Consider the following 16964-nt stretch of genomic DNA (forward strand, 5'->3'; position numbering starts at 1 on the left):
GGACCGCGGGGCTGCAGGACAGAAAGGGCGAGACGGGCAGAGCCCCGAGAAGGCGGCCGCTGGGTGCTGCGCCCCGGGGACGCCGGGGCGGGGGGCGCGGGGCTCCGTGCGCCCCACGAGCAGGAGGTGAGCAGCCGAGTTTGAAAGACAAGTTTTCTGGGGTGCTTGTTTCAGAGAAGACGGGTACGCACCTCTGCCTGCGGACGGCTGCCCCGAGGCGCTTAAAGATCTGACCCGCGCGGGCGGTGGACGAGACCGACCTGCGGGTGTGTTTTGGGGGGCCGGGGGGCGCCTCGGAACTTCTGCGTGCGTTCATTTAGCTCAGTCTGGAGTATCAAGGAGATAATTTGGCGTTGGAGTGTGGCGAGCTCCCTTTCCTGGCCGCCTGTCAGTGCAGACAAGTGTGGAGATCCCCAGCTCAGAGCTGCTCGGCGTGTTTTCGGGGCGCGTGTCAGATGGAGCCACAGTTGTGTGGCCTTGGGCAAATTGGCACCAGCGCTTTAAGCGTCAGCTTTTGTTCTGTATTTGGCGGAAAACAACTTAAATTAAGAGTCTTAAGACTCTTAAGAGTCTTAAATAAGTGTGCGTGTCTGTTGGGGCGGAGTTGTAGCGCTAAATATGTCTATGGTAAGAGGGAAGCACCTAACAGTGCGCCGGGGCAAAGCATGAGCGCAAAATGACCCACTGAAGTGGAAAGCAGATTTTATTCCCCAAAGCTTTACCGCCTCCATGTAGAATGTTAGATAGAAACTTGCGTAAACCTTGACTATCGCATTTCTATCCAGGTTAAGAATATTGATCAAAGTTGTATTTGACTGACTTTCAGGAATTAGTAAAGAAGAAACTCAAATTTTCCCCATAATAGTAGGTATTATAATTGACACATAATAGTCACAGCTGAGTATACACACACACACACACACACACACACACACACACATATTCCCCCCCCCCATGACCAAGGGTCATTTAACTGTTAACATTGTTGATTCACTAGTTCAATGAGTTCTGTCTTTTCTCACTTAACATTCTTGCCCTAGTAAACGAATTAAAAATAATGTCTGTAGCTTTCTTAACTACATTCCCCAATCCATCGCTACTGCAGAGTCTATTTTACTAACAACTGGTCTCTATCTCAATATCCCTGGAGCAGTTCTGATAGTTTTCAAGCGAGATAAGTGTATTATTTATCGTCTTCCTTGCCAAAACCTCTCCATCTATTGGCATTAAATATTAACCTGCTCCACACTTGGCATTAAGTGTGAGGATTGTTTCTGGAAATAAAACGCACAAAATGTTTTTATAAAGCAAGTTCCAACTTTTATTTGCCTTGAATAGTAACACTAGAGGGACACCTCAAAACAGAATCTTTGTAGTTTTATACATTGAGGGATGATAGGCAAGAAGATGAGTAGATTAATAGCCAATTTCACTGCCTTGCATCAGTTAAAGTGTTACTGAACCTAGTTCATACCAGGAGGAACTGGGCAATAAATAGGTTTGACTGTTTTGACAAACCTGGCTTTGGATCTGAGTGCTGCTAAGGTTGGCTGCATACCCCTGGTCAAATGGTTTTCACCTGAGTCTGAACATCCCCTTCTATAAAATAAGGACAATATTTACGTCCTAAGGATTTTGAGGCTTAAAGGAAATAGTTTTTCTCTAAAGTTAGTAAGTAGTAATTCCACAAATGTTAATTGTACTCACCCACTTAAAAGACTGTACCTGGTCTTTTAACTCGCGCTTCATCTCTTCCCCTCTTTACTGATAGCGCCCCTGTTCGTCCATTGCCACTCACCCATTAGACTCCACTCACCCATTAGACTAGTCTCTTTGCCCCTAGTATCACTCTCAGCTCCAGCTGCCCTCTATATTGAGGGTTGTTTTGAAAACACAAACCTGTGCGGGTTCAGATTTTATTATCTGCAATGCTGTGCATGGTACTTCCCAGTTTGGCTGGTGCAAAATTGATGGATGGATTTATGAACTTTTTCACTTACATATTTGTTATCTATTGCACCTCATGTCTTTATGGTAAAGTCCAAGTCATTTGCTTAATTAGTAAGTCAGTACAGTTAAAGATGTGGTTGTTTGGGCCTCCCCTGGTGGCGCAGCGGTTGAGCGCTGGGCTGCGAAGCTGCCTGCAGCCTCTGCAGCGCCGGTTTGATCCCCGGCCCGGCGAGGGGGCGAGGGTCCCACATGGCGTGTAGGCCTCTCCTGCCACGCTCGTTGCTCCCCTCAGCGGTGTATTTCTTCAGTCTGCCTGTTCTGCTCACCACTCTGGTGAATTCTCTCACCCTCCGGCGCTTCTGACAATGCCCAGTGCTTGTATAAATAAATAAATAAATCTTTAAAAAAAATGTGGTTTAATGCAGAATGAGTATGTTTATGGTGGTGGGAGGAATAGAATCGGGAGGATATCTACTGCAACAGAATCAGAAGTAGCAGAAGTTTACACCTTTTCAGCCACAGTTTTTCTCTTGGTAGTTCCAATTCTGTTATGTCTATTCTCCTTGTTGTTAATCTCTACTTTGCCACTAATGGGAAGTATGACTTATGAGGTGCTCATAATAAAAAGTAAAATTCAGAAATTTATAATCCTTTTAAAATGTATTTGATCTCCAATCTTTTGTGCATATGCTTGCTGTAATGATCCATTGGCGATTACGTTTTCTTCTCGAACATTTTTTATTGATGATCTGCTCTTTGCCACCCTTCCTGTTTCTGATGAAGTTTGCTTATGAGGGAGAAATGATGTGCTCCTTAATTCTGTTTTTTTTTAACTGTACATAACCAATATTGAAAACCATGAAGAGCTTTATGAATGTATTGAAAATACAGAGGAGCTTTTCCTTTTCTGTGTTTTCCAGAGATTTAAAAAATATTTTTCTTTGCACCTGTTGTTTTTAGTCCATTAGAAGAAACCATCTTACTATTTTAATTTGTGTCTAACACAACCATCATATGTAATTTGAAAAATTCATTATCATTAAATTGCAAAGTGATTCCTATTTTAAAAGGTAAAATCCATCAGTTACTGTTCCTCAGGTTACCATGGCAACCAAACAGCAAACTGCAAATCCCAGTCCAAGCACAGCAAATAAAAACCACACTGTTCAGGTAGTGCTGTCTTCTGTGACTCTTCACATTTATTGTAAGAAGCTTACCACATTTACCTTTGTGCTCGTCCCCTCAATTTTACGTGAAAAACTGCCTTTTTCCAGTCGTAAATTCTGAAAGCGGTCAGCTGATGTCTGAGTGCCTGCTAACTGCGAGATCATGTATATTGCATTAGTGAAAACATTGCCTGAAAGGGTATTTAATGTTTGAAAATCCATAAATGATGCTTAATCTTTTCTATAATAAATAAACTGTTGCTCAGGCATTGAGCAGGGAAAGAGGGTGGATGAGAGAGAAAAAGTGTTGGGAATAGAACAGCTGTAGTGTGCCAGGAAATTTTAAATCAGTGAAATTTGAAACTAGTATACATTAACTCTTGCTATTAAATAATTTGAGAAACATGATTGCTTTTTAAGTTTTGACTTCTGTAAGAATCATTCAGTTATTTGTAAACCAGATGTTAGTATTGCATAATTGTGAATGTAATGCTAATAGTCTCCAAAGGTATTTGTTTAGGTTGAGTGTCCTTTGGGTGTTAATAAACCTTTTTAAATGGTATTTGATTTATCGTTATAAATTACGTTTCTCATTGCGTCCAGAATATGATAAAGTCCAATAGGAATTCTTCTTACACTTTAAATGTGCTTATGACATCTTATTAAAAAAAGATTCTGGTCCACTTGCTGAAGGGTGGGATCTGGGGTCTGGATAAATCCTCTATGTTCTCAGGAGATGATGATGCTACTTGCTGGTCCTTGGACCACACTTTGAGTATCAGGAGACAGCAGGTCCTTGTATGGTCAGCTTCTCGGCGGCTGTGACCGTTGCTTCTAGCTATGTCTTATAATTCATGGGAGTGAGTCCTGGACTTGTTACTGTGTCTCCCACAACAGTAGTTACAGAGGGTGATCCAGGAACCCATGAAACTCTTTCAAAGGGTTTATATGATCAAAACTTTTCATAATAGTAAGATGTTATTTGCCCTTTTCACTCCATTCACTCTTGAGGGTACAATGGAGTTCTGCAGCGATTATGAGATATGGTGATGTCATTGTTCTGATGTTTGTTGCGATTTGAACTGGTGTGTTCTGATTTGAAAATCTTCTTGGCTTTAATTTATAATGTGGTAGATAAAAACAAAAGCTCTTTGAGGTTCTTAGTGAATTTTAAAAAGCCAGAAACCACTGTCCTAATGGACCATGGGCAGGACATGGAGAACCTCAGCTCTAGAACTTTACCAGAGCTCTTTCCTTGGCAGCAGTTCTGCTGGGTGGGGTTGGGAGGGCCAGTCCCCCCATGGTCTTTATGGACAATGCAGTGGGGGAGGGGCCTCCTTACCTCTAGGCAGTATGCCTCTTGATTACATTTAAGGGGAAGGGGGTTAAGTAGCACCCTATTATTCCCTGCTGGGGTTGGATGTCTGGGCTCTCAAGGTAATCTCCCCTATACCATTTATCACAGCTCCCTACTAGACCTACATGCCTTCTCTGACACTTGAGCTGGTGGGTGTTGCCATGCCTCCTTAGGGTCTGGCCAGGCTTGGAAACACAGGCTCTCCACTTGGCCTTTCCTGGCTTAGGGCTGGGATCAGGTGGGGCCAGGTTTTCTCAGTGGTGTTTGGCTAGGGTAGAATGATTATTGCTAGAGGTGTGGTGGTTTTGTTGTTGTTTTTTTTCTGGTGGTAGCAGGGGTGGGTCTTGTTAGGCTGTCCTTTTCCAGGCTCTCTGGCTAGATAAAGTTTCAAACTTTCATTTAGTTTCCCCCCACACCCCCAACCCTGTACCTGTGACTGTTTCCCCAGATGCTGCCTTCTTCAGCTTCTGGGTTATTTGAGGCGAAGCAGGGAAATTCGTGCTGTGTCACTCCTCAAGTCCTGAGTTCCCTAGCTGGTCTGATTCTCTTTCAGGGTCTTAGATTTGTTTTACATTTAATTTCTAGGATTTTAGTTTTATTAAGCAGGAGGAATAGCTACATCTTCTAAGAGGAAGTGGAAGTCTCTGGTTGCTTAATTTTGTACCGTGGAAGAATTAAAGACAACTCTAACACACTGCATTTCACCTATATTTCATTGTATAAAAGGGTATGAATAAGTATTAAAATATTTCCACTAAAGGAAACCTAGATTTAATAAATCCATACTCATTTTTGGGAAAATTGTTTAAAAATAGTTTTCAAATTAAATCAATTGAATTTGCATGAAAGAGTCATAACTACAGATGAGGATTTTAGAAAACAAGGTAATTGTGTATAGTTTGAAGCTTTTTTTTTTTGAGATTCAAACTTATTTGTTTTATTTTACTTATTTTTTTTATTATTTATTTAAACAATATTTGCCTCCCCCCACCGCCTCAGATTGAGTCCCCATAGAATTTCCTTGCCCAAGGCACCCGTGCACCATTACCAAGTTTAAAGCTTCAAATTATCAATGTGTTGGAAAATAAAATTACGGAAAAGTTGGTTCAAGAATACACACTAGAACTATAAAAACCAGCATACAAGAAAGAAGTGGAAGTGATTTCTAAATTAACTTTAAAATTGTCACCACTCTTCTAATAGCTTTATGCTTAGTTCTTCCTCACTTTTAAGAATCATTTTAAATGTCATACCATTGAAGTGATTTTAAGAGCATTAAAAAGATAGGAAAACTATTCATTTCACGTAATGAAGCATACATTGTCACAGTAACAAAACCTGAAAAGCTCTTCAAAGAAGTTCCTTCAAAGTACACATATATTTAGTATTTCTGCAAAATTGGTTCTGTCATTTGGAAAGCAGTGGATTAAAAAATTAAATACTCTGACTTTCTCCCTTGCCCTCCCTTTCTGGTTCTCCTGTTTCCCTACTGCTTCATACTCTGTGGAGCTCCTCTCCACTGGCCTCCCAGCACACACGCAAGACTGGTTTCCTGGCCCTGTGTGCAAGCCATTGGACACGGCTCTCATCCCTTCTGGTGAGAACTGGGTAGAATCTTTCCTACTTAATGAGAGAGAAAAATCTCTATCTGCTGCTACCTTCAGTGAGTTGAGACTAGAAGTAGTCCTCGTATTCTTGTATCCTAGAAATTTTAGATCACGTATACTAGGAATTTTTTCCCATTTCTGCGGTCGTTAGATTATAAGTGTATTTCACAGAGAAGAATGAAAGCAGCAGAGTAGTCATAATTGCATTTCAGTCATAGGTTGTCCGTTTTCACCTAAGGTTCATTATTTATATGTTTAGAAAATCTTGTGTAATTTAAAAAATATTAACTTTTTAACTATGCATTTTTAGTACATTGGTTAAAAAAACAATGTGAACTGTTTCCTTAGGGGACAGTTAAGGGAAACCACTGTTGCTTGGCAAAACTGCTTCAGAATATGCTTTGAGAAAATAAGTTTTATCTGATTTGCTATTAACTTATAAATTATATGATTGCTCTGTAATAATTTTGAAGACATTATGCATTCTCTCCATCCTCTAGGAAACTAGAACTATTTTGACAGATAAAAATCTCTGACCTCTTGTAAGTTTAGGAATCAACACATTTAAGTAGGCTCTTGGCAGTAAAAGCTGGGTCATGAATATCTCTAAAGTAAAATCAACTACTGTGGTATGTACTGATGGATTTTTTTTTTTTTTTTAGATTTATTTACTTATTTATACAAGAACTGGAGTCCAGGCCAGATGCGCGGGAGGGTGAAAGGATTCACTAGAGACAGAGCGGGGAGCAGAACAGGCAGAGTGATGAAATACACTGCTGAGGGGAGCAGCGGGAGAGACAGGGGAGGTTTGCTCGCCATGTGGGACCCTTGCCGGCCGGCCTGCCAGCCAGCCGCAATCAAACCCACACTGCAGAGGCTGTGGACAGCTTCACAGTGCTGCGCTCAACTGCCTGCGCCACCAGGGAGGCCTAAGATTTTTTTTTTTAAACACAAGTTTATTACCATTTATTTCTGTCTAAAGGCAATCTTACCCAAGTCTCACAGAGCTAAAATAAATGACAGCAGAGCTGTGTTACTTTCTGGGGCCTCCGCTAGAGAATCTGTTTCCTGGCCTTTCAGCCTCTAGTGGAACCAACAGCCTCTGGCTTGTGGCCCCTTCCACCAGGCAAATGATAGTTTTAATTTTTTTTCTTTTAAGTTAAAATGAATGGACATGTACTTACAACTTCAAACATTATGGATTTATTTTAAGTTTAAATGTAGAACAGAAATGTGGTTGCTGCACTTCTCATTGTCACTTTAAATTTGTTCAGACCTGATGGCCAAGAGAAAGGAAGAAAATTTCTTCTCTCCTGAAAATGCAAAAAGACCAAGATTAGAAGACTTGGAGGATTTTGATGAAGATGAATGTACAGTTTCCTTCACTAATGGCACTTCCACTTTGGTAAGAGCAAGAGTATAAAGTTCTGTTTTCGATTGGCATGTTCTCGTGTTTGGTTTATGCCATGTTTGGGGTAATATCAGTGAAAACAAAGCAAGGTTCAAGAATCTGAGGTAAAATAACTTTTGAAGTTTATGTTAATTGATAGAAATATTTGTAGAGAAAATAATGAAACAAAGAATGATTCTTTTGAAATACCAATAAAATCAACAGACCTCAACTAAGACTGGGAAAAAAGAAAGAAGACGCAAATGATCTATGATAGCCTATATGTGGAAACAGCCTCAGTGCCCAAGGTCAGATGAGTGGAGTAGGAAGATGTGGCGTGCACAGACACAGTGAAATACTATTCAGCTCAACAAGAAAAAGATAAAATCTTGCCATTTGGGACTACATGGATGGAACTGGAGAGGATTATGCTATGCAAAATAAGTCAGAAGGAGAAAGACAGCTATTGGATGATTTCACTCATATGGTATATAAAGAAACAAAGCAAAGGAACAGACAAAAACAAACGCCTGAAATCCTGACTGCAGAACTGAGGCTACCGGAAAGGTGGGGAGGGAATGGGAACAGAGTAAAGAGGTGGTCCACTGGATTATGGTAGAGGATTTTGGGGCTTTGGAGGTAGGTGTAATAGGATAGCAAACATCTGTAGACTTTTGAATCTGTACCCCTAAAATATATATAGTGGTGTAAACCAGCTTTACCTCAATAAACATTAAAAAAGAAGACACAAATTCCCAGAATCAGGAATGAAGCAGTGGCCCTACAAACATCAAAAGAATATTAAGGGAATACTGTTAATAATTCTATGCACATAAATTTGACAACAATGTAGTAGACCAATTCCTTAAAAACTCAGACTATCATAATTCACCCAATATGAAAAAAATAATTTGAATTACTCTACAACTATTAGGGAAATTTGTCATTTGAAAACTCTTAAAAAAAAAATTATCTTCAGGCCCAGTTGGTTTGATTGGAGAATTGTGCCAAATGTTTAAAGAATTATTACATGATTCTACACAATCTTTCCCAAAAAACACAAAAGGAGGGAACACTTTTCTAATTCATTACTTTGATACCAAAACCAGACAGAGTGGGTCCACTATACCTCATAAACGTGGGTGCAGAACTTCTTAATACAGTATTAACAAATTGAATTCAGCAATATATACAAGAAACTGTATACCATAATTAACTGAGGTTTATTCTAGGCTTGCAAGCCTGGTGCAATATGTGAAAATTAGTAATTGACTGTTTTAAGAGACCAAAGAAGGAAAATCACATTATCATGTCACTGGAAGGTGAAAAACTTAGGACAAAACTCATTATCCACTTATGATTAAAATTCCCAGAAAAGTAGAAATAGAGAACTTCCTCAACATAAGACCAGAAAACTAGCTATTAATGTTATACTTAATGGTGAAACATTGAATGTCTTTTCCTAAGATCCATGTACAAGAATGCCTGTTCACTCTTATTTAACTTGGTGCTGGCAGATCTAGCCGGTGTATAAAACAAAAGAAAACAAAAACTGTATAGGTTGGAAAAGAAAAGATAAAACTAGCTATTTGCAGATGACTCGATTATCTACATGCAAAACCTCTAGGAATCTACGGGGGAAAAAAACAAAACAAAACAACAAAACTTAGAATAAAAGCTTTCAACAAGGTTGTAAGAGATAAGAATTTTTTTTTTTTTCCCAAAAGGTCAGTTGTTACATACTAGCATTGAACACAAGTACATTGAACTTCAAAATATAATACCATTGCCATTTGCTAAAAAACCATTAGGTCTAAATCTGACAAAATACATAGAGAACTTGGATGCTGAAAACTATGTAGTACTGATAAAAGGAATCTAATAAGACTTAAATAAATGGAGAGACACTCTGTACTGATATATTGGAATATTCAATATAAAAAAGATATCAGATCTTTCTTGCAGTGATACACAGATTTGATGCAACACTTATCAAAATGCTAGCAAGAAAACTTTATAGATACAAATTTATTCAAAAATTTATATGAAGAGGCAATGGAAATAGAATAGTTAAAACAATTTTAAAAAGAAGAAAGTAAGTTCAGCAATCAGTCTTCCCATTTTCAAGACTTACATACTTATAGTAATCAAGACCATATAGTACTGGCAAAGCGAAAGCTCAGTGGTACAGTAGAAGGAAATGTGGAAATGGTCCCCCACAAATCATGACAAACTTATTTCTGACAAAGGTGCAAGGCATTTCACAGATCCTTTTAAACAAATGGTGCTGGAGCAATAGGATATCTATAGGCTAAAAAATGTACCTCAACCTAAGTTTCATACCTTATACAAAAATTAACTCAAAATTGGGTAACAGACTTAACTGAAGATATATGACCATAAGACTTCCAGAAATAAGCCAGAGATCTTTGGGATCGAGGGCCAGGCAAGGAATTGTTTGACTCGACACCAGATGCTCTAGCCTGAAAATGGAAAACTGATAAATTGGACCACATCAAAATTAAAAACTTTTCTTCCACAAAGACCCTATTAAAAGGATGACACGGTTAAATCGCAGATGGGGAGAAAATGTTTATAAAAATCACATATCTGACAGAGTACTCGTATCTTGGTATACAGAGAACTCTCAGAACTCAGGTGAATCCAATATCCTAAACACTGGCAGAATGATTATTTTTCAAGAAACTTCATTTCTCCAATGGTTCTCAACCAGAAGGGATTTTACTCTTCCCCCTGAATATTTAGCCATGTTTGGATATATTTTTGGTTGTCACTGGGGAGGGGAGATGTCTGTATGTATGCTAGAGATGATGTTAAATATCCATCCCACAATGTGCAGACTTCCCCCTCCCACGGCAGAAAATTATGTGACTCACAGTGTTAGCATTGTTTCTGTTACGAGCCATGTGATACCTGCTAGGGAGTGCAAGTCAAAACCACAATGAGCTATTACCTCACACCTGTTAGAAAGGCAAGAAACAACACGTGAGGTCCTGGGGAAAAGGGGGCCTTCCTATGCTGTCAGCGGGGATGTAAAAGGATGCCCCCATTTTACATTTACAAGGCGGTGTGGTGATTTCTCATAAAACTAAGACTAGAGATGCCATATATCCAGCTGTCCCATTTCTGGGTATTTGAAGAACACAAGAAGACCATATATGTAGGTGCTCCCCTATATTCATTGCAGCATTATTTGTAATAGCAAGATAGGGAAACAATCTAAGTATCCAATGGTAGATGAATGGATCAAAAATGTGGTATGTATATGCAGTAGAATATTACTCAGCTAGTAGTAGTATGAAATCTTGTCACTGTGACAACATGGATGGACCTAGAGGCGTAAGTGGTGTAAGTCAGATGGGAATGATAGATACCATATGCCTTCACATTATGTGGAATACAAAGAAACAGCAAAGGAAGAAACAAAAGAAAATAAAGACAAATCCTTAGATACGGAAAACAGACTGGTGGTTAGCAGAGAAGAGAGCGAGTTGGGAGGTGGGTGAAATGGGTAAAGGTGATGGATGGAAACGAGGCTTTTTATGACAATCGTGATGTAGTGTTTGTAGATGTAGAGTCACAGTGCTGTGCTCCTGCTTTTATATAGTACTATAAACCAATTTTACCTTAGTAAAAATTTATTAAAAAAAAAAAAGAAACCATGTAATAGCCTAGATCCTTTACAGACTCAAAAGCAAGTGGCCATTCATGTAATATTCCCAATTTTTTTAATCTTACTCATTGATTTTGAAATTAACATTTACTTTCTGTAGTTTTCTTCATTGGTAAACTGCTGATCTTTCTGCCAGCAAATGCTTGGGTGATTATAGTGTGTGAATTTGACAGATTGATTGTTTTCTTCCATTGTTTTTTATTAACAGACTGCAGCAGAAGTTGGAATAATTGAGAGTATTCAGCTAAGAAATTTCATGTGTCATTCCATGCTTGGACCCTTTAAATTTGGTTCTAATGTCAACTTTGTCGTTGGCAACAATGGAAGTGAGTATTTGAGAATTGCTGACAATGAGCAGTACTTTGTTTATAGAGGCATGCTTATTTATTTGTTTGCTGGTTTGTTTGTTTGTTTTGTTTATACATGCACTGGGTACAGTCAGAAGCGCGGGAGGATGAGAGAATTCACCAGAGCCAGAGCGGGGAGCAGAGCAGGCAGAAGGACCGAAGTACACTGCTGAGGGGAGCAGCGGGCGGCAGGAGAGGTCTGCACGCCATGTGGGACCCTCCTCTGGTGGCCGGGGAGCAGCCGGGGATCGAACCGGCGCCGCAGAGGCCGCGGGCAGCTTCGCAACCCAGCGCTCAACCGCTGCGCCACCGGGGAGGCCCAGCAGTACTTTGATTTTAAAATGCATTAACTTTTGAAATAGATGACAGTGCTGATGAATCTAAGTTTCACCTCAACAACTTACAACCATGAAGCTGCCAGTTTGCAGTTTAAGAAAATGAGTTAACTCTACATTCATTATTTGTGCAAGCAGGGTAAACATTTTCTACTTATTCTTTGGAATAAAGCATTACCTTGCAGGTCACAACCATAGAAAAGTAGACACACTAGCCACACGGGGGTTGACACACCTGTGTCTTACCACTTTTAAGTGCTGTAGTAGAGCATAAAGAGCCATAGGAATCCAGCCATGAAGGGAACTAATCCTCGCTGTTGTGGCCAGTGAAAGCTCTAAAACAGGAGGTAGTTGTGCTGGTATTTAAATGAAATTTTAGATTTTCTGGTTCTGATTAGGGAAGAAGAAACTTAGGTGTCACAGGTAAAGAGTGCTCTTCTGCAAAGGTTTGAGAGATAGAAGCAGACATGTAGAGAGCAGCCTCAGAGGGTGTTGCAGTGGACATGCTGCGGAGGTGCAGAAGCTGTCACAGGGGAGTCAGGTTGTAGGTGATAACATTGAGTATCTTGTATGCCGTGATAGAGATTTGGGGATTTTATTCAGAAGTTAGAAGGGAACCATTTAAATTTTTTGAGTGAAGGAATGGCACGGTCAGTATTTTTTAAGCAAACTGATTACATTGTGGAGAAAGGACCAGATAGGCAGCTTTTGTGGTAGGCCAGCCAGGCCGGAGGTGTTGCCGCTTGACTGCTTGACTGATGGTGCACAGGGAGAGGAGGCTGGCCCTGGTCTACCGCTGGTGACAGTGCTAGGACATGAAACCAGGTGTGTGTCGCTCCACGGTATGCGTAGTAGTTGCTCTTTGTTTTCCCCATTCTGTTATTTAGTCAAGAGGAAAATGTTTTTCCAGAGGATGGATAAAAGGGTCAGTGCCACAGGGAGTCACGTGGAACAGACACAATGGGCTGGTTGCTCTGCATTTAGGTCTTTTTTTTTCTCTTTAACTTTTGTAACTGAGTTTGCTGATAAAACTTTAAAAGTAATGTGGGGGAGTCATGAACATGGTAAAGAAGAAAAATGAGAAGTAGAATAGGGATTTGAACGGAAATCAATTGGGCTGTCGGGTGTGTTGGTTCAGCTGGGGTATGCTTGGAAGATCATGAACTGGTAAGAGCTGACTGAGTTGGCTGATCATAGAGATGAGAAAATGGTGACCATATTTTGGGTAGTTGTTAGAGATTTTGGAATTTCAGCTTGTGATATCTTCTGCCCCTTAGGGAAGACAAAGTACACTTTTCAAAGAGCTAGAAAATGAATATTCAGAGTAGTGATGATAATTGACACAATGTTATATAAGATATTTGATTTTGGTTACTTTGTCATCTTTAAGTTAATTCATTCAACAAATATGTGAGTGCCTGTTAACGGTCTGATTTTGAAGTTGAGGCATTGACTGAAACACAGCATTCATGGTCTGTGGAGCTTGCCCTGGAGAGTTAAAAATAGATTTTGACTTCTGAGAATTTATGAGAAAACCAAATTGTAATTACATTAGACTATAATAAAATTAGTTGAATTAAGTGTATATGTAAGTAGATAAATTCATTCAATAGGCTAATGGATCAAGATAATACAGTGAGAGTTTTAGACTGGGAAGATGTCAGCTATTTCTTCCATTTCCGTATTAGTGGCACACATTTGATTCCTGAAATGTACTAATTTTTTTCTAAAAGCATTGGATAATTATTTCATGATATGTACAACTTTAAGTTTGCTGCTTTGGCACTGGAAGAAAATTATAATTGAGTTATAACATTATTTCAGGGTTAGACTAATTTTACATTTTCATTTAGAAATCTTTCTACCTGAAATTGTGGAAGTCAGCCTTTTCTCTCTAATGATGGTGATTTCTTCAACCTGTTTCTTTAGGTGGGAAGAGTGCAGTACTCACAGCTCTCATAGTTGGTCTTGGTGGAAAAGCAGTTGCTACTAATAGAGGATCGTCTCTAAAAGGTTTTGTGAAAGATGGCCAAAAGTAAGTGTTTACTTCCTATATGTGTTTTTCAATTCTTCAGTCAGAGACAAGCACTTTAGATGCCCAGTGTGTGCAAATATTGCGGGAAGTGAATTGGCCCCGGGGCCTGGAGCATATGTGTCATTGCTTTCCATTGCTTTCGCCTGCCCCTTGTTGCCAGCTCGGCCCACTGTTCTTGTTATCCTCTCCAGACAGGCGGCTTGTGTAATTGTTGCCTGTGCCTGCCCACTGATACTCTCGCATCTCTTACCTTTCTAGGAGAAGGCCAGTGATAAGTCTGTGTACTTCCATTTAAAGGAATATTTATAAACATTGTATTTTTAACTTCTTCAAAGCCTTATCAGGTCTTCTGCAGTATGCTCTGGGCAAAAATATAGTGAGTGGCCAGGCAAGGTGTCCCTGCACAGCATTCCTGCCTCCAGCATTCTTTAGAATTCCAAAGAAGTATTCCTCTCTCTGACTCCGATTTTATACCCTCTACCAGGTGGTTTGCCAGTGAGTTTGTTTTGCGCACCACAATCCCAAGTCTGTTTGTGGTCCGTCTTGACCCCTGGGAATGGACATCTATCTGCCCTCTTTATCTTTACTTTTGCGTTTCTTTTTGTTGTCTCTTGCCTTCACATAACTACATATTGTCCAGTTTGCATTATATAGACTCATGGCCTTTTCCCATTAACACCTATCTTTTCAGGCTGATTCTTTGTTATTTTTTAATACCACTCCACATAACTTTGAAGGGATTTTTGTTTCTAGTAACTAGATGTTCTAAACTCCATCATGCTTGCTCCAGTGTGAGGCTGCACCCACTGCTCATTTCTCCCAAATGCCAAGAGCCCAGAACGTCACCAACTCTGATAATTTACAGTGATGTCTTCTTTTTTTTCTCATATAATAGACTTTCCTTCTGCTCAGTGTCATAGAGTCATTTGACTCTTCCTTATTTTATTACTAAAATAATTAGTGACTGACCATGAATCAGGACTTCAGGCTTATATAACTCTCAGAATCCTTAGGAATCATAACCCTCAGCCGGGGTTCCAAGTTAACTCAGGAGGAGGACTCAGAAATATGCACAGAAAATTATTTCCCATGCTACATGACCTTGCAAAGAACTATTTGGTAACAATTCTGCAGCTATTTCCTGGCTCTGCTTATATTTGGGCCCCAGCCCAGCAAGGTCTTCTCCCCCAGTCCCCAACCAAAATTATGTCTGTAGCCAAAATTAGTTAGTTTAGTCTTTTTTTCTAACGTCTTTTTTTTTTTTTCTCCATGGAGGATCTGGGAAATAGGACAGAGGTGCGGGGGGTGAGGATTCATCAGAGACAGAGCGGGGGGCAGAACAGGTAGATCTACTGAAATACACTGCTGAGGGGAGCAGTGGGCAAGACAGGAGAGTGTGCTGTGGGTCAGCTCCTTGGCTGGGGATCAGACTTGTGCTGCAGCTTTGATAGTGCCGAGACTTAACCCCTACACCACCAGGGAGGCCCAGTTTAGTCATTTTAAGTTAATGATCTTAACTCTGTGTGAGTTTCTCATACTTAACTGCCTATTCCTTAGTTGTCTTAAACAGTCATCTGGTCTGCCTAGCTACATAACACATTGATCTTTTAAATATCTTAGTCTCAAATAAATACTTTTATTTTCCACTAGATTAGTACCTGAAAGCACAAATTTCTCTCTGAAACTTGTCCTCAGAATACCTTTACAAAGAAAAGACCAACTTAAATCAACAACTTTGCGAGCACTGCTGCATATAGATGGGAACATGAATATATTTTAAACAGAGATAATAACAGTTAGGCTCAATCTTTTAACTAACCTTATCTGAAAAAGTATAAACAGCTTTTCCTAACTCATTACTGTTCCTCTTATTATTTCCTGCCTTACTTAAAGCACTTGATATTTATAAAATTCTTTTCATTTTATAGTCTCTGATTCTGTCATCACTGTTTTACAGAATCAGCTCATTGAGCCTTTCAGTTAATTACATCCCCCCTATTTGTGACAGGTGGATTTTTGATCCCCTTTTGGGGATGAGAGGGGAGTTTCAGATCTTGGAGATGATTTCCTAATTTGGTGAGAGAACTGTGGCTTGGGGCCCTTTACCTGTTGGTTATCCACCAGCCCTTTGCAGTGTTTCTGTGATGATGAATGACTTCTAATATTTCTACTGTTATGAAAACCTTTCTCAGTGACCCACAGTCTCATGCTCCCTGCTGTTCATGCTCCCTGCTTAAACACACTCATGCACTCTTCCCTCCCTTGTCTTTCCCAAAACTAGTATTGGTGATGGGGTCTTAGCACCAGCCCACATCAGCTGAGGCCTTGAAAGAGTGGATTAGGGAGGGATGAAAACTCATGTTGCTTCTGTATGTTCCTGATTTATTTAGCTAAGGCTACAGAACTTAACTGCAGATGAACTGGTCTCCCAGAGAAGGAGCAGATTTGCATCATATTTTTACAAGGCATTTTATATTCCTTGCCCCTCATTCCCGTTAGTGTCATTTCCATCTGGCACATAGGTTCTTCCTGAGTGAAGAAAGAAGCCACATTCTCTTGTGGATCTACTTGTTTGTCATTCTGCAAGAACTTTCTCCATAGTCTCTCTTCACTTGAGGGCTTCAGCGTCAGCCGCAGAAGTGAGAGGTGGGGAGACAATAGTGAGCGCCCAGCTCCGTTATGTCTGACTACCTGAGCCGGACTTCTCAACAGTTATTATTATAAGACTTTTTTTCTTAAACCTTAAGTTTTTGAGTAACTTTCCTTTCTTAACTTATTAAATTCTTACAGCAACAGGATACTACTACCCCTGAAGGTCTCGATATACTTAGTCTAAGTGTGATAATCCAGAAAGCAAATATAATAATCATTTTACTTTTTGAATGTTTTCATGAGGTATATTTACTTAATACTAGGTAATTATATGAGTTAATGAAGTAAAATATCTTTTGTTCCATAATGTAGGCTGACTGCCCTAGCCTATCATACTTTAGTTAGTGGTTTTCAATTTGACCATTAATGAGAATCATTTTGGAAAACTTTTAAAAACCCCATTTATTATAACTTTTCAGGAGCATATATGT

General features: G+C 39.7%; 1 protein-coding gene across 1 annotated transcript in view; it reads left to right on the forward strand.

The window, feature by feature from the left end:
* The window catches only part of SMC6 (structural maintenance of chromosomes 6), a 55678-nt gene that overhangs the window by 599 nt on the left and 38115 nt on the right, over positions 1-16964 (forward strand). Inside the window, 3 exon segments of the mRNA XM_054701359.1 lie at positions 7355-7485; positions 11373-11490; positions 13776-13881. Of these exon segments, the coding sequence (XP_054557334.1) occupies positions 7360-7485; positions 11373-11490; positions 13776-13881 (350 nt within the window). The 5' untranslated portion in view covers positions 7355-7359.

The sequence above is a fragment of the Talpa occidentalis genome, unplaced genomic scaffold (genome assembly GCF_014898055.3).
Source record: "Talpa occidentalis isolate TD23 unplaced genomic scaffold, MPIMG_talOcc4v2.1 talOcc4.5, whole genome shotgun sequence".
NCBI lineage: Eukaryota > Metazoa > Chordata > Mammalia > Eulipotyphla > Talpidae > Talpa > Talpa occidentalis.